The sequence below is a fragment of the Vombatus ursinus genome, unplaced genomic scaffold (genome assembly GCF_900497805.2).
Source record: "Vombatus ursinus unplaced genomic scaffold, bare-nosed wombat genome assembly UNPS02005459.1, whole genome shotgun sequence".
NCBI lineage: Eukaryota > Metazoa > Chordata > Mammalia > Diprotodontia > Vombatidae > Vombatus > Vombatus ursinus.
In genome coordinates this window covers 14,862,747-14,889,747 of record NW_020945237.1, presented here as the reverse complement: position 1 = coordinate 14,889,747, position 27,001 = coordinate 14,862,747, and the positions used below count along the sequence as shown (strand labels likewise).

At 38.2% G+C, this 27,001-nt stretch overlaps 1 protein-coding gene across 1 annotated transcript in view; it reads left to right on the top strand.

Annotated features, from left to right (window-relative positions):
* The window catches only part of CUNH10orf67 (chromosome unknown C10orf67 homolog), a 111,457-nt gene that overhangs the window by 33,229 nt on the left and 51,227 nt on the right, over positions 1-27,001 (top strand). The window contains exons 6-10 of the mRNA XM_027847864.1: positions 726-873; positions 2,020-2,078; positions 6,705-6,770; positions 24,475-24,543; positions 25,653-25,731. Coding sequence (XP_027703665.1) covers positions 726-873; positions 2,020-2,078; positions 6,705-6,770; positions 24,475-24,543; positions 25,653-25,731 — 421 coding nt within the window. The remainder of the gene's footprint in view (positions 1-725; positions 874-2,019; positions 2,079-6,704; positions 6,771-24,474; positions 24,544-25,652; positions 25,732-27,001) is intronic.

The window sequence follows — 27,001 nt, the reverse complement described above, 5'->3', positions numbered from 1 at the left end:
TTGTAAGTTATCCTGAAACCTTCTTACAAGGTAATCACTGTTTGCATAGAGATTTAAACCGAAGTCTTCAATAGCATTAACCGCCTGCACAGTCCAAGTGTGACAGGCATGCAAAGCCACGTTAATGTTCAGAATATGAATTGCCTCTGGGTGGCTCTTGCACCAAGCAGAAAACCCACTGTGTGGCTATCGGCGGGCCTGATGGACTCCATGCAGCTCCCAGCCTGGAAACGTCACCGGTTTGACATGTGATGTGCTCTTCCCGACACTGGCAGCAGTGACGCTGAGCAATAACACAAAAGCAACAAGGCCCCCTCCTTAGCCATGCACTTTCCAACCCCCTGGTGCTGCCCATCCACAGTCTCCCCAGCTTGCCTAGTTACGGACGGCGCTTCAGAAACACACAGAGGGAAGTGTGGGTGGAGAGACCCCAGCTGCCTCCCCGGACACAGCCTCCATAAGAAATTGACCTGAATGATGAGGGCGCACAAACAGTATGATATGCATTATTCCCGTCAATAAAATGTCCCCATGTGTTATGGTCTTTGTACATAATGTACTGCGGTCTTTCTTCCAGCAAGCTCTTTCATTTTCTCTATTCATAGGATAAAGAAATGTGTAATAGAATTCAGAAAATGATATGATAGAGCTGCTATATATTTACGGCTCTTGTGGTTTGCATATTTAAATCCTGGCTTAGAAATATGAAATTTCTGGTCTTTTAGGAATCCTTAAAGGAAGAATACAATGAGAAAATAGCACAGCTGGGAAAGGAGATTAGCGACCTCAGAAGGGAAAATGACAAACTGAATAAGGCCACTGCAGGACTTGAAGAGGACCTTCAACTCTGTGAAAAGGCAAATACACTCTTAGGTAACATTTTGAAGTGGTCTGTGAGCCAGCTGATGGGTGCGAATCAGTCTGAGTCCCCCTAAGATTTCAATTACAGGCTACCATGTATGAATCTTGCACATTTCTCAAACCCTTTTGCTTGGTCTACTTGGAATTTGGATCATCCCTATGGATGATCCATGATCTATTTCAGGGGAAAATACTTTATTTTTTTTTTAAGCATTCTTTTCTGGGAGTCAGGGCATTTGCTGCTCATTTCTGACCCCTGCCATTTTAACATGGTGGTATCATGATAGAGTTGTTTAAATCTTGCCTTTTGACTAATGTTTAAGAAACTTAATCTGAAGTTTTCTATGCTTAGAAAAAACTGTGAACAGTTAAGGCCTTTCAGTAATCTGTAATTCAGAAGTTACATATTGCAAATAAAATGCAAAAGTGATATTATGGACAAGTACAAGTTCAGATAATTATGCATACATATTTGAATATGCTTTGTGCAGAAACAGAGCACATCTTAGGAAACATGCTTCTTAGCTTCATTTTCTGGGGCTCATTTTAAAGCATAAATGGGAATTCGTATCACAAACTGTGGGGTCATTATCTCTTATAACTAAATTACTAAACGTGTGTGCATTTATAAGTATATTTTGATTATTTGCAGATATGTCTGATCTTGTGTTACCTCCCCAGTGCTGTCACTAGGCTGACTGGTGAAAAGCTGAACTGTGTGAAAATAAAATCAGTTACCAAGTCAGCAGTATGACAGCAGTGCTCAAATACGCCACCATCCAAAATGTCGGGATTGCACGTTTTCACTTCTCATTTGCTGTCAAGCTTAGCAGGTGTAATCAAGAATGACCTGCTAACGCACTTCGTATTGGCTGTGACTAACAGCAGAGATGTCCGCAGCTCGTCCTGAGGAGAAGCGGTGGGCTCCAGGCCACACTTGGCTCTTTAAGTAACTTCTTAATCTCTATCTGACCGGCAGGCTGAACAGCAGGAAGGAGGCTGGGAAGGTCAAGGGCGATTGTGAAGGTCACAGTCCTGCTAGGACTTTGGTCCACTGTGCATTCCATTGGCTTACAGACTGACCTAGCGCACACAGTTGGAATGCGTGGACAGAAGCATGTAATTTCATGGTCTGCTTTTTTCTTCTTTTGTTTTCAGAAGGTGAACTTTCGGCTATGAAACAAAGAGTGGAGAATGATCAGAAAACGATTCAAAAGGTACTGTAACTTTTCGACATTGATGAATGACCCTTTTTAATCGAAATATCTGCATGCTTGGGGAACCGGCAGAATTTCCAAGTAGTCATACAAAGCAAAAGAAAATGGACATAATACATGTTCATCTGTCCCATTGCTTATTGTCGGGTGACTAATGATGAGAGGGGATTTTCTCCTAAATTGCATTTCTTCTTTGAAAAGTGTAGTTGTTGGAAACCTTTTCTTATTTTGTAAATTTGATAACTTGTGCTTAATAGTGAGGCATTTAAAAGGTTCATAAAGAAGATTGAATGAAGTTTTTAATGGGTGTATTTGAGTTATGGGGAGAAAAATTATAGGAATCTGCATTTTTACGTCTGTTGTACCCATCACAATGTTGGTATGTGTTGGTTTTTATTTATTTTGATCCTTTAAAGGATTCTCAATTTCTTCAAATTAGGTATCCTTTAAATTGGTACAGATTGCAGTCCCTCCATGTTGAATTTCTAATCTTTGTCTTTTCATAGATGTTTCATAGAGGATTCACCCTTTTGCTGGAGGGGCCCCCCATTTTTTTTTGATATCTTGATGTCATCAATGTACCATTGAGCCTATCCCTCTCATCTATCTTCTCACTACGTGACTGGTCCACCTCCTATTCCAGTCATACGTGTCTTCAATTACAGCTTTGGCCTCACTTTTTGTGTGCCAGCTATTATTGGTAACATGCCGTAGCCTACGTGTTCCCATTGCATGTGTTTCCATTGCCCTTTGAGTTAATGGTTATTTGACTCTTCCAGTAGCATGGTGGTCTCTGTTTGCCATATAGCACCCCTTGGAGAATATCCTTATTAAGGAACACCACACAGAGTACCAACTATAAAACAGACAGGTCTCTTCCTCCTACTTAATAATAGGCCCAGCTCATCATCCATCTATGGTACCTTCCCAACATAAACGTGGACTGATTCAATAAAGCACTTGTATATAAATGAGCCAGGCTTATAGTACACAGTATAAAAATTAACGCTTTCATTCCTATTCTAGGGAAAAATTAGTACTCATGACAGTAGGCAACTCTTCTGATATCAAAGTAAGATAAGATATTTCCTGACTTACCCATGCCATAATAATAACCGATAGTAGGTCAATGTTTAAATTTCAGATGGCTTTAATTTGCAAAACAATATCTTATTTTGAAGAGAAATAACATTACAGAAGTATTTTCAAAAGAAACGGTCATCTTATTGGGCCAATTTCCTGTAGGAATTTATAGGGTAATTAATATTTCATTCCTGAATGATGAAAAATCCTCAATCTTCCCCCATTTTCTCCCCCACCCTCATTTTCAGCTCTGTGTAGAAAAGGAAAGGAGGCTCGATAAATAGTCATTTATTTGGTGAAGAACCATAGGAGGAAGGGGAATGGAATTACAGAATTATAATTTCCATGTTGGTGTTCCTTTTATCCAGAATCACAAAGAGAGGAACAAAAAGCCTACAATACAGATGACTCCATAGTTAGGAATTAATATGAAAGTTCTATGGATGGCCACCTGGGGCCATGAAAAGTGAAGAAAACTATGCAGCCAGAATCTTTATTCAGACCTTCAAGTTACTGGTTGAAGATATTTTCTGTAACTCTGTCCCTCCCTCACTCGAAGTCTTGGACTTCAGGATAATTTTGCTTTGGTTCTCCTGCTGTTTCTTTATTGATGGAGCCAGTTATCTGTTATCATTAGCCTAGTCTTACGTACATGTATAACAGATGGCTGTCCTTATGAAATTAACTTACTCAAAACTTATTTTATTAAAATATTTATTTCCAGTACACAGCATAGACTTTTAATGAGTTATTGTTGAAATCACAATGCCTTAGACTTTAGTCTTACTTGAGTGGTTACTCAAGTTTCTACCAAAGAATATTTAAGTTACTTATGATCTGACTCCATTTTACTAGTTTGGGAGTCCGTCACTGGGCATTTGCCTGAAGGAGTCCCAACTTGGTAGGACCTGCCTAAGCTTTGTTGCTCCACTGGGATATTCTTTCAAGAACCCAGTGCTTAAGAGGAGGCCCAAGTTGATATCCATCCATTAATGAACACTGTTGGGGGCCCAGTCATTCAACCTGTTCCAAAATCAGGTAAGAATTATTTTTTCCTAGCCCAAATCTCTTCATTTTGAAGTCACAAAGAACAAGTCTAATCCTTTTTCCAAAAAAACCAGCCCTTCAGATTCTTGAAAACAGCTGTCATATTCCCTTTGTCCTCTCTTCTCCAGGCTAAACATTCCCAGTTCTCCAATCTCAAGCACAGGTTGTCCTCCCGAGCCTGAAATGAACTCCCTCTTCACCTCTGCCTCTTGGAATCTGTATCTTCCTTCAAATTTCAGCTCAAATACTATCTCATATATGTGGTTTTTTCCCTGATTCCCTAGCTGCTAGTTACCCTGTCCCCCAATTACCTTAGATTTATTTTATATGTATTTTGCATATGCTTGCATAGCAGAGAATTGATAGGAGTCACTTTTGTGGAGCAGATTGGGAGACCCAATTGGGCAGGGGTCCCTTGATCACTCAACCCCTCCCTTGCCTAACTTTCTCCGTCTATATGTTGTTTAGTCTGGTAAAATGTGAGTTCCTTGACTTGAAGTCAAATTTTTGTACCTTCCATTCATAATTCCTAGTTTTGCCCACTGGGGCCAAACAGAACAAGACTAATTCTTCTTCCACAAAACAACTCTTCGAATACTGTGAGCCAGTAATCATGCTCCAAATAAACCTTCCAAATTATTTCAACTGAGATGCATATAGTGTGAACTCAGTGCTCTTCACCATAATGTTGTTCTCCTTTAGATACCCAGCTTATTAATATTATTTTTAAAATATAGTTACCAAAACTGAATATGATACTCCAGAAGTGAATTCATACCAGTGCAGTATGACTGTCCTCGCTAGTTCTCAATAATGTCCCTCTTTTAATGCACCTTAAATTTGTTTTCTCTTTCTTGGTTTTAATGTCTCACTGTTGACTAACATTAAGCTTGCAATCTACTTAAACCTAAAGATCTTGTTTAAAAAATAAATTTGCTAATTATATTAACATATTTTTAAAACTCTAATATAACTTCCAAGGAACCCTCCTCTCCTCACAGAACCCCTTCATTTGACAAAAGCAAATAAAAACAGTTCAGTATAACCAGTTAATATCATGGCAGTGACTGATAAAATATACATAATTCTGTCAACATAGTCCTCACCTCTCCTCAAGAGAAGGAGAGTTTGTTTCATCATTTATTCATGAATAAGCTTAGTTCTACTGCCTTTTAGTATTGCTTTCATTTAGATATTGTAGTTATTGTGTTTATTTTTCTCCTTGTCCCGCTTTCTTCACTTTGCATCAGTTCATCCAAGTCTTCCCATGTTTCTTTGAATTCATATTTGTTGTGTTGTTTCTTCAGGTGTCATAATATTCCATTACATCCATATTCCATAATTTGTTTAACTGACTTTGTTTCCAGCTTTTTGTTATCATAAAAGTTCTGCTATGAATATCATTATTAATTAACAGTATTAATCACAATATATTATATTATATTATTAATATTATTAAGTTCTGTTATGAATCTTATGGTACATATATATATGTGTGTACCGTAATTTCTTCAGCCATTTCCTAATTGATGGGCTCCTCCTTAGTTTCCAGTTCTTTGTCACCGCAGAAAGAACTACTATGAACATTTTTGTACATTTGAGTCTGCTTGGGATAGTTTAAAATTGCTTCCCAAAATAGCTGGACCAATGTACAGTTCCACCAACAATGCATTAACATCAATATTTTTTTGCAGCCTCTCCCATATTTGTCATTTCCCTGTTTTGTCAACTTTGCCAATTGATGGGAGTCAGGTGAAACTTTGGAGTTGATGATATAACTTGTATTTCTCTAACTATCAGTGATTTAGAGCATTTTTTCTATGTGGTTAATAGTTTACATTTCTTCTTTTGGTCACTGTTTATATCCTCTAACCACTTATCCCCAGATCTTTGTCGAATGAATTGCTTGTCACCTGGCAGCCAATTCTCTGGAGATGAGGTACTAGATTTTCAGGAATAATTGTAAATAAACTGGATTTTCTTAAAATATTTTGAATGTGTGTATAAGAGCAATATACTGTAATAATAACTAGTAAATTATCACATTTGGTTCTCACAGTGACTCTGAGGTAGATAACTATAGCTAAGTGTCACGGTGGATAAAGGGCTGGGCCTGGAGTCAGGAAGATCTAAGTTCAAATCCACCTCTTTTGCAACTTTGGGCACATCTTTTAACCTCTGTTTGCCTCAGTTTCCTCATCTGTAAAATGGGGATAAAAGCACCTCCCTCCCAGGGTTGTTGTGAGGATCAAATGTGATAATAATTGTAAAGCACATTGTAAATTGTGAAGTGCCTGGCACATAGTAAGTGCTATGTAAATGTTAGCTACTATCATTATTAACATAACATGTCATTCTTCCTGAATCCAAATTATTTGAAAAGTTCTCTCGCTTACGTTATTTAGAGTAAAATTAATTTCAGTGAAGTCTATTGAACAGAAAGAATTTTAAATAAATTCTTATCTTCAACCAGAATTTAATACTTTTTCATTTCAGTTAACCTTACTGAAGGACAAACTATGTGATGAGCTTGATCAAGAGAAAAGAGCAATTCAAGACATGGTAAGGGCCTTTACCTTTATTTCCTTTTTCCTTCCCCCTCCAACTCTAGCCTATGACACTGAAAATCATCATTTTCATGTTTTGAATTTTCTTTGCACATTTCTTGATCAAGAAATATTCATTCTTGTTATTCTAAATACTCTAATATATGCAATTTGGTAAACTATGGAAATATTTTAAAAGTGTAATTGTAAAGAAACCATTCTGTACCATTATAATATTTACCCTTACAAGAATCTTACTCAGAACCTTGTGTTACATATTTTAAATATGGCTCACAAGATTTTTTTTTTGGGGTGCATATTTTGTTGAAGATATTCAAGAAACATTAAGCATGAGACCACACTAATATAAGGGGTTTGCTAGTCTTAGTTACCAGTTTCCAGAAATGACAGCCCCAGAAGGGCCCTCACTAGATATTTTGGCATCCTGTGGTAGTCTCATAAGAACACTGCCCTTTTTATTCTCCTTTTATAGAGCTTTCCAGACGGCTGGTCCTTTATTTTATCAGTTGACTTTTTTTTTTTTCGCTTCCCCCCTCCCCAGCTGATGGTGTATTTTGGCTTTCAACTGATCAGCACTAATATGTCTTTGTTATAGTCAACTGACTGTGTTTATTATAATAAAAAATAAGACACAGCTTGACTTGCGTCCTAAATGTGCCGGAAAAGAATATGATACTGTTGGGAAGAGAAAAGGTTGTTCATAGAAAATCAACCCCACTTCAGATATTGAAACGTTTGCTTTTTTCTAGGTTGTCAGACTTTGTGCCAAGTCATGACTGCTCCCCTTATTTTGTTTTATGGCTCTTAGCTTCATGTGCTTTGGGTTCCTTGTCATAGAAATTAATGAAAAACAATGCTCTAGGACCACAATGAGGGCCTTCTATGGGACCAACTTGTAAATGCAGAAAGCAAAGACAATTTCAGTTTTCTTTTCAACCAGAACCTTCCTTTTATGATTTACATGTATATATAATCCTGAGATCTCTAGACATTTGCGATATCTAAATCCATATTTATATTTGTGTATCTGAGAGAAGAGGGTTTGGTTTCTTTTATATACCTATATCTGTATCTGCTATCTATCTATCCCTCTATCTCTAGTTCTACCTATATATACATACTACACATACATATATACATATACATACATACATACATACATATACAACATTTTATATATATGCATATACACAAAATAAAATAAGGAAAGCAGTCATGAGTTAGTACAAAGTGCAACAACCTAGAAAAAAGCAAATGTTTCAATATCTAAAAAATTTTCTAAGAATGATCTTTTATCTTCCCAACAATATCATATTCTTTTCTATCACATTTAGGACACATATATCTATATATGCATGGAAAGATAGATAGATGATAGATAGATAGATAGATAGATAGATAGACAGATAGATAGATAGATGTGTGTATATATGTAGGTAGATATAGCTATATAAAAGAAACCAAACCTTCTTCTCTCAGAGGCTTAGCCCCAGATGGAATTGATCTCTTTCACCCTCCTCCCTTGTCCCCTCTGCCCCTCATTTCTCTGCCATTCCTTCAAAGCTCAGTCTTTTTCATTTGTGAAAACTGAAACTTCTGGATCTTTGTATATTATGTCTGTTTGTATATATGTCTGTATATTTGTATAATAGTATATTGATTTGATTCATATTAGGAATAATTATTTGTTGTAGATTATGAACTCAGCTTTATTTTATTGCTTTGAAAGCAGAAGTATGTAAGATCTCCACGAACATACCTATAGCGCTTTTATGTCTTGTCTCTATTATAACTGTCCAGACCGCCTACTTCATGAAATTCTTTGCCTCCTATTTTTACTGTAGTTTTAGTTAGTGTTAATGGAATTATTCCATAAAAGGCTAGGAGGGCACTTGATACTTCCTTCTGACTGGAGATATTTCTTAGGCTCAGGCTGCACCTGTTCTGATCTACTACCAACACCTGCTCTCCCATCTGGGTTCTTCTCCCAGGTCTACCTGTGGAATAGGATGTTGGTTTTCACTTCTCCCCCTATTGTGTCTGAAACACACACACACACACACACACACACACACACACATCATGCTTTTAAGGGGCTTTGCTTCTGCTGACCACAGGGAAAGGAGCAATGTGTGTGTATCAAAATAACAGAACAACAGGGCCCTTGCAAAGTATAAGATGTATTAAAAACCTATAGGAGGAAGCATCTTAGTCTTTGCGGAAATCTACATTGTGCTGGTGTGAGAGAACACAGTAGTGAAGCACAAATAGTTAATTTTTCACTTTGGACAGAAGTTGTCCATTATGATTATGTTTTGTGAAAAATATTTTTCTACCGAAAATAAGTAGCTATGATTCTGAGAAGTCACTCCTAGAATGAGTCATCAAAAAGGACCCTAGGAAGTGGACAGAACTAGTGATCTGAGCCAAGAAAATGGTCATCAGTCACTGAGGTCAGGAGAGAGAAGATCATAGCTCCACAAGTGAACTGAGATATGTGGGTCCCTCCAATAGCAAAGAAGAGTTTGGGTGGGTGCAGAGATGTGACTACTGGCAGGTTGATGGAGGGCACTGGCAATGGGTATTCATGGTGTGTGTGTGTGTGTGTGTGTGTGTGTGTGTGTGTGTGTGTGTGTGCATGTGCATACTTCCTCCCCATGGGGCCTATAGTCCTGTAACTTGCCTTATAGTCCTTGAGAAATATTCAGCTGCTGGCTGCCATCCACAGGGTCTTTTCACCATGATACCTCCTTTCCAGACCCACTTACCTCCCATTCTTATATGGACTAAGGTCTGGTCTTTCTTTCTAGAGTGGTTGTACCCTCCAGTAGGCATTGTCTTCTATGTCTTCCCCTCAACGAAATTTGTACCAGGTGCAGTTTTGGCTTGGTCACAACTTTGGATGGAAGTCCAACTGAGGTCTGCAAGTTTGGAAAAAGAAAGAAATGCAAATATATTTCTGGCTGTTTTAAGGAAATGACGTGATGCAAGGAGACACCACTGACGATAGTGCCTTCCAATGAGGCCATATGAAACTAGCTTCAGATCCTAGTTTAAAACCACAGGTGAAGAAACAAAGTTGTACCAAGTGGAACCAAGTTTTACAAATGGCTAATAAACATGATTTGGGAAACCGAACAGGTGAGGGGAGGGAGGCCAGGATTTCCATAGACCTGGAGCTCGTTAGATCTCCCTAAGGTGCAAAAAAACCCCAGCTGTGAGTTCATGAAATTCCAGTTGTCTCTGACCACAGCACACCTTTAACTTTTACTCCAGGTTGACCTGGTCTTGAACCTGACTTAACACCTGCAGCTCTTTGATCTGGTTTCTTCATCCACTTGGTCTTTATTGTATGGATGAACAGGCTGAACTCCTTTGAGGATTACAGATGTGTGCCAAAACACTTTGCAGTATTCTAGGCCTTGATGCAATCAGCACAATGTCATCCATAAACAAAGGATTCTGGGGAATGCCACCATCTTCCACATGGAGTCTTTCTTCAGTATTGCTCTCATCAGTGGTAAACATTTTTGGCAATCAAACATCTCTCTCCCTGTTTTATGCCTCACCTGATGTTAATGATCCTTGAATACTTATTTCTGCTGTTATTTCTTCCAAGTAATCTAGAATGATTTTGAGATTCCTTGTTACAAAGAAGAATCTTACTGAATCAAATGCTTTTTTGTAATCCACAATTAATAAACATAATAAGATCTTATATTCTCTTCATCTTCCAGTTAATTATGAAATATTAAGGTCATGGTCCCTAACTGCTGAATTTTGGTTGAGAAAGCCTACTTTTCTCTTCTTCTGTTTTCAAAGAGAATTTCCCTCAATTCATTTATAGTTGATTGTACCAAAGTTTAATAAGAAGTGTTTAGTGTGTAAAACTAATCAATAGTGTTATTAGGAAAACCAGTGAAACATACTTACCAACCTAATATGTATGAAGTTACTAATCAGAAAAGTTACAAATATTAAAATATTTTCCCTTTGCATCCAGTTTTGCTTGCTATATTTTATGCAAATCATCAGTGTGTAGGTCTGTTGATTTTGATAATTTTACTGTTGTTTTAGAGCTAGCAACAATTTTATATTTTATCTTTTTTTAGTTTTATCTTTTTGTTAGTTATTAGTAATAGCTTATATTTTTAAGAATATATAAGTTAGGATAGAATCGTATTTCTGTTGAAAAAGTCATTTCTTTTTTTTTTTTTTTTTGGTGAGGCAATCAGGTTTAAGTGACTTGCCCAGGGTGTTTCTGAGGCTGGATCTGAACTCAGGTCCTCCCGGCTCCGTCAGTGCTCTATCCACTGCGCCACCTAACTGCTCCAAAAAGTCATTTCTTAAATCAACAATTTTCTTTTTTAATCATTGAAAGCCGTGCAGAATTGAAGCATCAAAAAATCTTACCACTAAAATACACTATTGGCCCTAAGTATTAATAGTCTTAGAAAAATGTAAATATGAATGCTTTAAGATCTTTACACCTAGGGCTTTTGGTGAAATAAAACTGAATACATTTATGTCCCTAATATAATTTCAATATATTTTTAAAGAAAAAAATTAGGTTTTTTTCTTCCCAGTATTTTGATAGAAAAAAAATTGTATCTTTTGTAAAAAAATTTTTGAAAACTCAAGCAAACCTTTAAGTGTCATTATTAATAGCTATTATTCTTTTTTATTTTCTCCAGATAGAAGTTGTGAAATAAGGGTTTTGTTCTAACTTTATTTGGACTAAACTTTGTGATTTCATCAGTGAAAAGCTCCCAGTGGCAGACTTTCTCTATCAGTGCAAATTGGCACCTTCTTTGCAACTATCTTAGAGAATCCCCTGAGGGCAGTAAAAATGTTTTATACTTATTTTTTATTTGGAAATAAGAAATAAAAAGGTCACAATAGAACGGCAACAAAAGGAAAACAAAAGGTCATCTCCTGTATTTTTGATAGACTAATGCTATCTTTTAACTATTACATAATAATATTTAGCAAATATCAACTGAAACATCCATTGTCAGATTTACATTAAGGATGTGAACTAAAAATAGAAATTTTGGTTTTTATTCCTATGGCATAACTTAAAGTTCTTATACTTTATTAATTAAATCTGTCTCCCTGATACAAATTCAAGAGAATATTCATTTGATATTTTATCAATTACTTGTCAAGAGTGAAAATAATAGTAAAGGAAGAAATATCCAGTACCAGACCAAACTTTCTACATCATTACTTTTTCAGATACTGATGAACTTGGCACCAGGGGACTGTGTCCACTTTTAAGGTCTTTGACTACAGGCTTTTAAAAGATAATTTAAAAATACATCTTTATTGATATATTTTGTTTTTTGCTTCACCAGAATTTTTCCCAGTATCCCATATAACAAATAACTCTTCCTTCTTTCAGAGAGCTGTCCCATATAACAAATCATATTTTTTAAAGAAAAAGAGGGAGAAAAATAAGTAAAACTGATAAATATATTTAAAAGGTCTGAAGGTATATGCTGTGTTCCACACCCTACAAAGGAATGATGTGGGGGTGTTTTTTGTATTTCTTCTTTGGAACCATTCTTTGTAATTCTGCAATATTCACATTTGATTTTTTTTGTAGTTATAGTTCTTTCCATTTACATTGTTATCGTTAGTTTGTTATTTTTGTTTTTTGCTTTTTGACTCTGGTTACTTCATCCCGCATTAGATAATTAAGTCTTTCCATGCTTCTCTGTATTCACCATATTCATCATTTCTTACAACATGGTAATATTCTTTTACGTTCACTTACCACAATTTTTTAGCCATTCTCCAACTGATGGACATCTACTTTGTTTGAAATTGTTTGCTGCTACAAAACTATGTTGTTATATTTTGGTTTGTATGGGGACTTCTTATCAATGACCTCTTTGGGGTATATGTCTAGTAGTGGTACCTCTGGGTCAAAGGTTATGGATACTTTATTTGCAAAATTCCAGATTGCTTTCCAAAGTGTTTGTACTGTTTCACAGTTCCATCAACAATGCACCAGTGTACCTGTCTTCCTTCCAACACTGACTCTTTTTATCTTTTGTCAACTTTGACAATGTGATGGATATGACACAAAACCTCAAGTTTACTTTAATTTGCATTTTTATTATTATTAGTAATTTGGAACATCCTTTCATATGATTAATAGTTTGGAATTCTTCTTTTGAGAACTGCATACCTATTCCTTGACTATTTATTTATTGGCTTTTGGCTTTGACCACAGATTCAGTGAAGGATTGAGCTAGTCAGAAGGGATTTGAAATGCATGTGCAAAGATCGCCTTATTCTTAAGTCCTTAAAGACAAATTTCAAAATGGTGACATAATTTTACCCTTGTATCTGTCTCATGGTTTTAAACTGTACTGCTCTTTTTTTTCTTAGAGCTTAGGCTATTTAAGATCATGTTATAGTCAGCTATACATCAATATCATTTGAATATGCAAACTCTTATGTCAAACTAAGCATGAAATTCTATGAGGCATGGACTCCAATATCATTATCCATTATTCAGCTGAAATGAAAGTGAGAATAGAAAGCAAGCTTTTATTTAATTTAAGTTGCATGAAATAGCTTTTGCAACTGAGACATTTCTAATGTTTTTCAATTTGGACTTTAGTATGTACTGTACTCAACAGGTCCAGTTTAGCCAATTGCACATCATACTCAGCATTTCTAACTTAATAATTTGTGTTTACCTTGTGTTAGATAAGTCTGCAGTGAGCAGACTTTTATTATATTGTTCAAGATGTTGGTTTTATTTAGTCATCTGTAATTCTACTTGCCAACAATGACAGAACTCATGCTGGTCATTAAAACACAATGCTTATTGTGCTGAATTAGGGATAGGGAAGGGGAGTGGACCTGTGATTTCATTGGCGTAGGGAACTCCTGGATGAGGAAATTACCTTTATAAATGCAAGTCTGCACCTCTTCTGTAGCATATAGTCTTAGAGAGTTGTCTCAAACACTAAGAGGTTAAAGTGACTTACCCAAGGTCTCATTACCAGTATGTGTCAGAGGCAGGACTAGAATTCACATTTTCTTGACTCCAAAGCTAGTACTGTGTTAACTACCCCCATGCTTTGACTGTGCCTTCTAAGAATAGACGCATCACAGATGCTCCATGTTTGAGAGAAATAAGAAATTGTGATGATTAACTAGAGAATTCAGCTGGATTTTTTAAGCGCCTGCTACAGGTGTAACAGTATACTAGGTGCTAACGGACATAGACAAAAAAACGAAGCAATTCCTCCTTTCAACAGATTTATATTGCACTGGGGAAAAAAGCAGTAAATATGACTTTAATGTTGGCAGGCTTGATGATTCTACTGGCTGAAGAGTTATGGAATTTGAGGTTAACTAGAAGAAATTTTCTTTTTTAATTGCTAAAGGAAAACTAACAATGAGCAAGGTTTTGGTAGCTGTCTTTCAGTGACGGGAAAAACATACCCTTTTAATTGTTTCTTCTTTTATTGTTGGCATTTCCTTCCATTCTTTTATAGAATATCTGGTATTCTTTTATATTACCTAACTAAAGAGGTATCCATAGAAGGAAAAGAGTTACGCCACAGAGAAAGGATACTCCTTGACTTAGGAGACTATCCCCTGCATCTTTTCCTTTTTGTTTCAGTATTTTCTCTGTGATTTCCTAGGAAACCACATTTTTTTGTGTTGAGGTATTTGCCTTTGGATACGGGAGAGGGATGGAATGTATACAGTTAGCCATTGTAGAGATTTTAAATTTCAAATGTTCTGACACAATGGGGGATGTTGTCCTTGAAATTTAAAAAATTTAAGAGACTTTCAAGTGGCTACTCTTTTATGAATTCATTAATTTGGACATACCTGGTCACTGAGTCTGTTAAATATACATGCACTCTCATACATCTACTTATATGCTTGGTGGCATACTCACTGGGGTATTTATAACCCATTTCTATCATGATACATCACATTGTAGTGCTAGGCATTGAACTGTTGAGTAGGATTAAAAACTGAAAGTCAGAAAAATAACACAAGACAAAAGAGATGATACTGTAGAAATAGCATTAAATTAAGAATCAGAAGATGTGGGCTTGAATCCCAACTTTGTGACTCTTTACATGAGTGGCCCTAAACATTTTACCTCTGTGGGTTTCAGTTTTGCTGTCTATTGAATGGAAGGGGGTTAGACTAAAGAACTGCTAAGGTGCCTTCTGGCTCTATATCTTATGGTCTATGATTTTTGTGACTATGTTGCAAAGATTCACCTGCTTTCTTTGAGTGATTTTAAAAATAAAAATATCACAACCTCTCAAACCTTTTCAAAGCAGAAATTATTCACCAAAGATAAAGTATGTTCAGCTGTCTCCATTATTTAGGACTCCCAGAATTCCAAAGATTGTAAAAAGAGCCTATAAGCTGTGAGCTCACTGACCCTGAGCTTGCTCAGCACCCTTCCCCCAACTTCTATGTGACTGACAATGAGGCTGTACCAGTAGAGCCAAGGACCTGACAGATGCTTACAACAAAATCCCCATACCCAGTTCCACCCTCCCTCTTTCCAGTGCTACAGATACCCTAGCTTCATGAAAATTTGCCATGGCCACAAAAGACTGCCCAGGGCATTGCAAAGCTCTGCACTGCCAGTGGCAGGGTGGACAGTCTTGTAACACCAATAGAGCCAGAGCCAAGCCAACAACCCTGTAGCACCAGTGCTGCAAAGGTACCAAGACAAAGAATTCAGGAACAGAAGGAGCAAGACAGGACACTAGGACAGGACACAATTTGTGGGGGTGGAGTGAGGTATAGAGAGGGGCTGTGCAACACTCCACTAAGCCTGAAGGAAAGAGCACCGCATCCAGGTAGGACTAATTCTGATCACCCAAAAGTCGCTTCAGGCAGTAACCTAGGCTGGTGAACTGTGTATTATTCAACATGGGAGGAGGCTGAGATGCATTGAGACCCAGCCCCCAAGGAAACCACAATCAGAGGGGAAGGAGTCAGAAAGTAAATCATAAGGAAAATAAGGGGGATGATGGAGACTGAAATCACCAAATATTTTGGGAAGAAGAAAACTCAAAGACTTTGAATGTAAACAGATAAACCAATGAGAAAAGCAGGAAAAATAGAAGGACTATGGAATTTGAGAGGACCATTGAACTGCAACATGCTGTTCCAAATGGTTCAAAAGAAAAACGAGAATTATGAAAGCAGAATTTATGTCCCGCACAGAAAAAATAATGGGCAGAATAGTAAAACTGGAATCTGCAATGGCAAGTCTCACCAAAGAAACAAAAGAGAGAAAAATAGGTTGGGATTGCAAATACACAGGAATAAAATACAATCTAGAAGAATAGAAGCAAAGAACAATAATATTAATGCAAGCAAAACATACTGATCTCAGAGATAGGATGTGCAGAGACAACCTAATGACCATAAGTCTTCCAAAGAACATGAGAGGACAAAACAACCTTAACATCATAATGAAGGAAATAATAGAAGAGAATTGTCCAGAAGTTTTCAATATAGAAAGTGAAATTCCAGTTGAAAGGATTCACAGATCACCTCCAGAAAAAAAACATCCAAGGCTTCAAATTCCAAGACACATAGTCATTAAATTTAACAATTCATTTCAGAAACAACAAGCTCTGCAAGTGACCAGAGAAAGGCCTTCAGATGCAAAGAGAAGAACAATTAAATAACACAAGACTATTTTTTACCCAGTAGAAAATGTAGGAGGGAATGGAACAATGTGTTTTGAAGAGCATTGGAACTTAGGATATACCCAAGATGATCTACCCGGCAAATCTGAGCTTAATCACTTGTGAAAAAGATGGATGTTCAATAACAAAGAAGAGTTTGAAACATCTTTAGGAAGAAAACTATGACTGCAGAGATTATTTGCTTCTGAGCACCCAAATGCTCAATAAGGGTAAATAAGGGTAGCAGGTAAGAACAGCAACAGCAACAAAGTGACAGCAGAGAGATCAGTAAAATTCTTCTTTCTAAATGTACACAGGGAGGCAATAGTGAAGGCAGAAATCTGGTAGAGTTAACAGTGAAGAATCAGAGAGGACCTATAATGGACAGGAACTGGTGACATCTTGCTTGCAGGATGATCAATGTATTTTTGTTTGTTTTTTGGTAGGACCAAATTACAACATGGGAGAGTAGAGTACGTGAAAGGAGAAGAGAGGAGCAGGGGGAGGGAGAGGAATGTATGATGTCCTGCGATCAAATCAAGGGCTAACAATGAGGGCAAGGTGACCCCTGTAGTCTCAGAAAGAAAAGAAGATGCAAGGGAGTGGGTAAGAAGAAGGGGGAAGGTTTGAAGGGGGGAAGGAATGAGACCTTATTTTGGTAGAGGAAGGGGGTTTCACTGATTAATGCTCCTATGAGTGAAGTGAGATGGTCTGTGAAGGGAGATAGGGATCTTACACTGAGGGTGGCTGGCAAATTTGGTGCTTGAAAAATCTATTTATCCTAAATTGAGAGAAGGGGAGTTAGAATCCCTGAGGACAACTGGCACCTGGGGGAATGTGAGAACATAGACCCAGAAGTGAGATTTTGAGGCAGATGTGGGGTAAAAGTAATCAAGGAAGGTTATAGATCAATGGTGGGTTGCATAATCAGGGATGTTGGAGGGGGCAGTGGCCCTGCTATGAAACAATGTCTTCTCTGACACCTGCAATAATTGGCATTGTTCTGAAAGTGAGGCACAATGGAAAAGGGGAATCCACAGGGCAAGTCCTACAAGGTAGTGACAGAAAGGGTCTAGAGGGAAGAACCTAGAATGGATATGATGTAAGCTTTGATTGTATGAGGAATAGAAAGAAAAGAAAGAGATCAGATATAGGGGCCATGAATCAGAGAATAAGGGTCTAGAGTAGACAGAGAGGATGGATAATGAACAGAGTGAGAGAAATTCTTTTTGGAAAGGGGTGCAAAAATGAAATCTGGAAAACTAATAAACAGGACTAGTTGAAGGTGAAGAGAGAAAGGGGGAATTTACTTGAATGAGAGGGAAAAAATAGGATAAAGAATTATATAACCAGATAAAAGCAGGAGAGAAAAAGAACTAAAACCCTAAAAGGAAAGGGCAACAAGCAAGAGGAGGATGTCAAGGGAGAAGGGAAGAGAGCTGGCAGTAATAGGACCACTTTGTAAAAAAGATTAAAGTAACTGAAGGAATATAATATTGTGTTTACAGCAGAAAGGGGGAATCATAATTTGGAAAGAAAAAATATTAGAGATGGATGGAGGAAAACATAAACCTCTTATAACTTTAAATGTGAATGGATTAAATAATCCAATAAAAAGAAGAAGATTGACAGATTAGATGAGAAAAAACTCTATAGTCTGTTCCAAGAAGCACATTAAAAAAAATATACACAAAATAAAACAGGAAATAAAAAACATTTTACTATACATCAAGTGAATTCAAAAAAACAGGATTTGCAATAATGCTATCTGACAAAGGAAAAACAAACTTTCAAAAGATAAAAAAGGAATAAAAAAACTATATTATGTCAAAAGGAACCATTGGTCACAAACCAATATTAATAATAAACTTATATGCTCCTAATGCTTTAGCATCTAAATTCATAAAGGATACATTATCTGAACTTCAAGAAGATGTAAACAATAACACAATAGTGACAGAAGGCTTCAATATCTATCAGTTTTTGATGATAAGTCAAACAGAAAGATAAACAGAAGGGAAAATATGGAATTGAACAAATTGCTGAAGAAACTGGAGCTAAAAGATTTATGTCATCTTCTAAATGGGGCATGAAAAGACTTTTTCATATTTCTCAGCACCACGTGGAACTTTTACAAAAATTGGCTATGTATTAGAGCACAGAAGTATCAGAAACAAATGTAAAAATATAAAATAAAATAGTGAAAAATCCTTTATAGACCATAATACAATAAAAATAGTAATTCATTCAGGGACCACAAACAAAAGACACAGACCCAAATGGAGATTTAACAATAAAATATTAAATAATGAGTAGGTCAACAAAATCATAGAAACAATAATTATGTAAAAAGAAAATGATAAAGATGACAGAACACACCATAATTTGTAGGATGCAGCTAAAGCAGTCCTCAGGGAAGAAATCACATCCTTACAAATATAAATTAACAAAATAGAAAAAGAAAAGATTAATGAACTGAATATTCATTTTTTTAAAAACTAGAAAACCAAAAACAAACCTAAAATAAACACAAAGTAAGAAATATTAAAATTCGAGAGGAAATAAACTAGAAACAGAAAAAAACATAGAAATGATAGCTAAAACTAAAAGCTGGTCTTTGAAAAGACTAACAAAATTAATAAACCCTTAGCTAATATGGTTAAAGAGAAGAGATCAGAAAATCAAATCAATAAAATAGCAAATGAGCAAGATGAAATCACAGCTAAACCAGAAGAAATCAAAAGAATAGTCAGAACATCTTATGCATATTTATATGCTAACAGAACTAAGAACACAACAGAAATAGAAGGATGCCTTCAAAAATATAAAATACCCAGACTATCAGAAGTCAAATAGAGATCTTAACTAATCAAACCTCAGAAAAGGAAATAGATCTAGCTATAAAAGAATTACCAAAGGAGAAAAATCTCCTGATCCTGATGCACAGCAGTGCATTGTTGGTAGAGCTATGAAGCAGTACAGTTATTCTGGAAAGCAATTTGGAACTATACGGATAAAGGGCCTAAAATGTCTATACCCTTCAAAGCAGAGATTTAAACTCCAAAGAAGCCATCACCCATATACTCCAAAGTATTTACAACAGCATTTTTTTTGGTGATAGCTAGGAATTGGAAACAATGTCCATTTTTTGGGAATGACTGAACAATTGTGGTACATGAAGATTTATATGAACTGATGCAGAGTGAAGTAGGCAGAGCCAAGAAAGCAATATACACAGTAACTACAACAATATAATTGAGAAGAACATCTACAAACTAAAAAACCAAAAGTAAATATAACAAAATTATAAAGATCAAGCAGAACTCAAATAAAGAGATATGCAAAGATACTCCCAAACTACCCCTTTATGGAGGCAGGAGGTCCTCAGATGTTACACATTGCACATGTTTTTAAACTTTTTTCTTTTTTTTTTCTTTTTTCTTTTTGCTAGTCAATGGTGTTAAGTGACTTGCCTAGGGTCACACAGCTAGTAAGTGTTATGTGTCTGAGGCCAGATCTGAACTCAGGTCCTCCTGACTCTGGGGCTGGTGTTCTATCCACTGTGCCACCTAGGTGCCCCTTTAAACTTTTTTAACCTTTTGATCAGTTGTGCTGAGTTTTTGTCCTCTCTTAAAAAAAACTATTTGTCATGTGGAATGACTCTCTGGGAGAGGGAGTGAAGGATATTATTATGGGGAGTAACTGTGGTTTTTTTTACCATGTGATTGCCAGCCCCCCAACCCCAGTTTATCTACTCACAAAAAACAAAGGTCAGACAACAGAGGTAATGAGTCATTAATATGATAACAAAGTGTTAAATTAACTGTAAAGACTCTTCCCTGTGTCCCCTTACTTAGGAAGAAAAAATTTCTTGGATTAAATTGGACAGGAAGCTTGGTATTGGCTGGCTGAAAATTAACCATGCCCCTGGAGGCCTTTAAGTAGCAAACCTGCCAGCCCTGGATTAATTTATGTAGTTGGAGAGTTTGGGTCAATTCAGTCTTAGAGCATCTCCTTAGAGTATGACTCCCAAGCCGATATCAGGAGGTAGCAGGGGATTCTGGGAGTTTCTCTCTCCTCCCCTCCCCTTCCCTCCCCTCCACTCCCCTCTCCTCCCCTCTCCTTTCCTCTTCTCATCTCTCCTTTCCCTATTCCCTAATCAGCAATGTCACATAGGAATTCACCCCATAGGAGACATACCATCCATCAGTTCAGAAGTTAATTGGGCAGAGTTTAAGGCACAGCAGGGAGCAGAGACAAAGTGGGAGTCCCTTGAGGGAGAAAGTAGTTTTAAGGAGTGTGACACCTGGTAGCAAAGAAGACAGCAGATAATGGATTCAAGAGAGAACTAACCCTGGCAATTGGGAGACAGAGTATTACGTGCAGAGAAGAAAGACACTGAGGCCCCCATAGCAGCAACACAGATTCCCAACATCTACATCTCACTACTCACTCTGTTTTTGTCTGCTCTTGTAATGATCTGTCTGAGAGAATGTTCCCAAGGTTTATGGGAGAAATGCTTTGCACCTATCATTCTTTACTATGTTTTCTTAGTCAATGTCTTTTGTTATGAACTGATTCTACTGATTGACTATTAAAGGGAATCTCACTGTCAGAGTTCACAAGCTTTGACTATACATGGGACCAATGTGTAGGGCGGTCAGGAGTTAAAAGTTCATTCGAACTCTAATGGACCACATAACCAAGGAGGCCATGGGAAGCAGTCCTGGGGGCAAACAGTAACTAGTCTAAAAGGAGGATAGACCAAAGAGGCGCAGGTCCAAGGCTGGACAGAACCAAGCAAACAGGTATGGTGAGCACTGGGGCTACTTCCAAGAAGAGCAGTTGATTTCTTGGGTGCTGGCCCCCTATTCACCATCTGTTAGGCTAAGCAGGGGCTCTGAACACACCTCCCCTTTCTGTGCCATGTAGCGGCATCTGTGTGTGGTTGTTCAGTCACATCTGACTCTACATGCCTTTGTCCGTGGGGTTTTCTTGGCAAAGATCCTGGAGTGGTTTGCCATTTCCTTCTCCAGTGTGTCCCCGTTTTATAGAGGGGAAACTGAGGCAAATAGGGGTTAAGTAATTTGCCCAGAGTCACACAGCTAGTAAGTGTCTGAGGCCTTATTTGAACTCAGATCTTTCTGACTCCAGACCACCACCCAGCTGCCCCTTTCACCTGGGTACTTCAGACTATTTGGACACCTAAACTTTTTGTTTGTTTATATTTGATTTGAGGATGATCTGGGCATATTTGACTTCATTATTTATTTTTAAAAAGGTTTCATTGGTTTTTATTTACATTGTTATCCTTTCCCCACCTCAGTAATTCCCTTGTAACAAAGTACTATTAAGCAAAAACAATTGCTGCATTGGCCAAAAGTATTAAAGTTCTAATAACTGACACTAATAGAGCATAATTTAATAGAAAATAATTTAAAGTCTGTAAAGGACTGAGCATTCATTATCTCATTTATCCCTCACAACTAGCCTATAATGTAGATAAGTACTTGAGGTATCACTTATCATCATTTTATAGTTGAAGAAGCCAAGACCCATGAATGACTTGTCATGATAACATAGCTAATAAGTGTCAGAGGTGAGATACAACCCCAAATGTTCCCTGACCAACTCCAGTGCATTTACAACTACCTACCTCATTCTGCCTCCTAATATGATTCCTTAGCATACAGATGTTATAGTAATGTATGAGGTATGGAAAGGGCAACCAGGTGGTGCAATGGATAGAGCACAGTGCCTGGTGTCAGGAAGATCTGAGTTTAAATCTAACCTGGGATACTGGTTGTGTGACCCTGGGCAAGTCACGTAACCCTGTTTGCCTCGTTTCCTCATCTGTAAAACGAGATGGAGAAGGAAATGGCAAAACATGTCAGTATCTTTGCCAAGAAAACCTCAAATGGAGTCATGAAGAGTTGGACACAACTGATATGAATGAATGATAGCAACGGTGGAAAGAGAACTGGATTTGGAGTCAAAGAACCTTAGTTCAAAGCCCAACTTTATTTTTTACTGCTTGTGGGTGCTCAAGTGAATTACTTCAACTCTCTTGGCCTCAGTTTCTTCTTCCATAAAATGTGGGGTAGGGGGTAAGAAGGTTGAACTGCAAGGTTTCTAACGTTCATTCTGGATCTAAATTTGTGGTCTCATGGTTCCATGAAAATATGATACATAAGCTAATATTCATACAGATTATCTACTGAGATATTAAAAAACCAACAACAACCCCAAATATGAGAAGCATGAAGGTCCATGGGGATTATATGATCTATTCTTGGCACAGTTATCGTATTTGCCTCCAGCTTTGTTGGGATCAGTGCTAGACTTGTAATACTTCCCATCCTAGCGAGTGTGAGAGAAGGAAAGGATAATGAGCAGCAGTTCAACCAGCTGAGGCAGTCTTGCAAGAGCTGATCAGAAGCTCCACCAGATTCTCCCCAATGTCACCACAACCACTCCACACGAGGAAGGCAGATTTCCCAACGATGTGCTCACCAATTCCTGCATACATCCTCAGGCTGCTGAATCTCTTGAGCACCACCTTGCCCAACTCCAGGTCTAGGGAGTTGACAGTCTTCTGGGACAAGTCCTAGTGGGGCCTGTCACCGAAGAACTTGATGTTCAGCATCTGTACTTGACTTCCTTCAGTGGGCTTGCCCTTAGAGAACTCTCTGAACTCTGTCTTGCTCGACACAATTCTATATTTCAGGGATCCCTGGTTTGATCAATGTGTATACTTCTGCCGATGAATATCACAACACCTCTTTACCCTAGTAGACTTTTAGGCATCATTGTCATCATCATCATCATCATCATAGCCCATAAATATATTTTAAGGTTTGCAAAACACATTATGTATTTTATATATCTAATCATGCATTGTTGTGGCTGGAAAAAAAAGTCAAGACCTGGTAGCCAACCATCTGGCAATGGACCTTTAAGAACCTAAGAGCTAGGCAAATTTTCCAGTTTCAGCCATATAGCCTGTCCCTGGTCCCATTCTTGAAGGTTTTCTGCTTGGTAGGACCTACTTAAACCTGCAGGTGGTGTAGCCCTAAAGATAGGATGAGCCCTATGCCTTGATAAGACCTTGAGGTATTATTTTATTGAAGTAGTAGTGGGAAAGGGAAAGGGAATAAGCATTTATATAGAACCTACTATGTGCCAGGAATAGTACTAAGTGCTTTCTACAAATATTGTCTCCTTTGATCCTCACAACAACCCTGCAAGGGACTTGCTGTTATTATCCCCACTTTATAGTTAAGGAAACTGAGGCAAAAAGAGGTTAAGTAACTTGCCCAGTCACACAGCTAGTAAGTGTCTGAGGCAGGATTTGAACTTAGGTCTTCCTGACTCCAGGCCCAGGGCTCTACTTCCCCTTTTCCTCTTAGAATGGCAATGGTCCCAATCCCACCTCCTTCTTTGCTGTCATGTTTACGTCACATTTCCACCTTTTATATGAAGCCTCCCCCACAAAATTACTTTGCATTTATCCTGGTACTCCTTTTTGTTTTTTTAGGCAATTTGGGTTAAGTGACTTGCCCAGGCTCACACAGCTAGTAAGTGTCAAGTATTTAGTCTGAGGCTGGATTTGAACTCAGGTCCTCCTGCCTTCAGGGCCAGTGCTTTACCCACTGCACCACCTAGCTGCCCCACATTTATCCTGTATATACCTAAGGATTGTATGGGTCATCTCCTCCAGAAGAATATAAATTCCTTGAGGGCAAGGAATATCTTGTATTTTTGTTTTTGTATCTCCAGTACCAAACTCAGCATCTGGCACATAGTAGGCCCTTAGTAAATCCTTGCCAATTTATTGGCTGGTCACACTGTTCACTGTCCAGTGAATCTGGATGCTTACCCTTCCAGCTTTACATGGTTGTTCTTCATGGCATCCCTTAGACGAGACCTCAAAGCCCTCTTGTTATTCCCAAAAGAGCCTCTAAGTGTCAGTTACAACATTGACCTTTGTCTTTACAGTATGGCCAACAAAAGGAAGCCATCGAAGAAACAAGAAGGCTCTTGGAAGCTGAAGGCATTGGTGCCAAGGTGGGTGACTGATTTGTCTGTCTGCTAACTCCTGACGATGCGCTCTTCTGACATTCCAGTCAAAGCCCCCAATGCCATCCTTCTCACGGAACAGGGACGTGTATACCACCAAACCACAGAGAATACGGATGAGCCAGGATGCTCTACCCTACTCATACATACCCGCAGCACCTGGCCATTGGGCAGGACCAAGGTAGACAATCCCTTGGGGAATATTGATAAACCAGGATGCTTTACTCCACTCATACATACCCAGAGCACCTGGCCATTGGGCAGGACCAAGGTAGACAATCCCTTGGGGAATATGGATAAACCAGGGTGCTTTACTCCACTCATACATACCCAGAGCACCTGGCCATGGGATAGAACCATGAGGTAGATATAGTCCTTGGGGAATACGGATGAGCCAACATGTTCTGCTCCATTCGATCCACAGTGCCAGGCCATGGGAAAGGACTGTGGGGTAGACAGACCGTCAGGTAATATGAATTAGCCAGGATTTTCTACTCTACTAAGATTCTTCTTCTCTCTCTCTCAGACTCATAATCCCTGCAGTTTCTTCTTTTGTATCTTTATTCTCTGCCTTACATTGCTACTTTTCCATCTCCTTGAGCACTTACTTCTTCTCATTCAGGTTTTGTCTTCATCAATCAAATTAATCATTCAATAAACATTAAATGACTGCTATGTACCAGGCACTGTGCCAAGTGCTGGGGATACAAAAAGAGGCAAAAACAGTCCCTGCCCTCAGGGAGCTCACAATCTAATAGGGGAGACAACATGCCAGAGAAAAACACCCAGAGCCAAAAGATGGAGTGTCTTGTTCGTGGAACATCTGGGAGGCCAGTGTCACTGGATGGAGGAGTACATGGAAAAGAGAAAGGTGTAAGAAGATTGGAAAAGTAGGAGGGGCCCATGTTGGAAAGTGAGAAAATGAGCCAATCACACCAAAGAAATAGATAGGTAGCTTGGCCATCATGCATTTAGATCCTGAAACGCCGACCTTTTCTGCTTTTTTCTATCTCTTCCCTCACTTTTCTTCACACTAGCTCTTCCCTAGATTCTCCAGGAAACCATTATATCCTTATTTCTTTCTCTCTCTTCCCCAGTCCTTTAGAGGAACTCCAAAGTCACACCATGAAGAAAGGCCGAGTCTGCGCAGGACCCCCTCGGTAAGTCAGGAAGGGAGTTGAGGTCACTAGGCAAAGCAGCTTTACCTGCAGTGGCTCAAGCCAGGCTGGGTGGCTGACACAGACCATTTCTTGCATACTGTGGGGGCTTAATAAATGTTTACTGGATTTGTTAAATTGAATCAAATTTAACAGCAGTGTTAGCTAGGGACTAGACTGAATTGGGTCAGGGTTTGAGAAAGACCACACACTAGATAATAGGGTGTGCATTTGGCCAGGACTCAGGGGGAAAGCAACCTACTTAATGAATATGAGTTGGGGAAATCATAGTTACCTGACCATTTGCCTAAGATTTAATGGGATTTAGTGCCCTATGCACCAAGGGTGGAGCATGGTTGCCCAAAAAGCTAATGCACATTTAGGCTGCTTTAAGAGAGTTTGGGAAGTGGGAAATGATTGTTTTGCTATGCTCTTTCCTGGTCATATCACACCTGGAGTATTATGTTCAGTTTCGGGGGCCACATTTTAGGAAGAGTATCCACAAGTTCAAACAAATTCAGAGAAAGATTAGTAGGATAACAAAGAATGTACATCACTTGAAGGGGGAAGGGGAAAAGAGAATAAGCATTTATACAGCACCTACAATGTGTCAGGTACTATGCTAAATGCTTTAAAAATACCTCATTTGATTCTTATAACAACCCTTCAAGATAGATGCTATTATAACCATTTTATACATCACCATTTTACAGATGGAGAAACTGAGGCAAACAAGGTTAAGTGACTTGCCCAGGGTCACACAGCTAGTAAGTGTCTGAGGCCTGATTTGAACTCAGATCTTCCTGACTCCAGACCCAGTGCTCTATGCAATGTGCCACCTGGATACCTATAGCTACCACTTGAAGAAGTAGGGGATGTTTGACCTGGAAAAGAGAAGTCTTAGAGAGGACCTGATAACTGTGGAAGAAGAATTTGATTTATTCAGCTTGGCCCCAGAAGGCAGACCTGGGGCAATAAGTGGAAACTGAAGAAAAATGAATTTAGCTTGAGGTATTGGGGGGCTAGGGAAATTTCCTCCCAATTTGAGTTACAGACATAAAATGGATTGCCCATAGAGGTAATGGTTTTTTCCTCTCCAGATGTCTTCAAATGAAGGTGGGATTATCAGTTGTATGCTGTGGAAGGGATGTGTTGTCCAGATATGGGATGTTCTAGATGGTTTTTGAGGTACCTAAAGTTCCTGCCAATGCTGGGAATCTGTGATTATGTATGCCATAGTTGCTCAGGCCCTGGCAGTTGGTGGGAAGAAATGGTTTTTACAGGTTAGG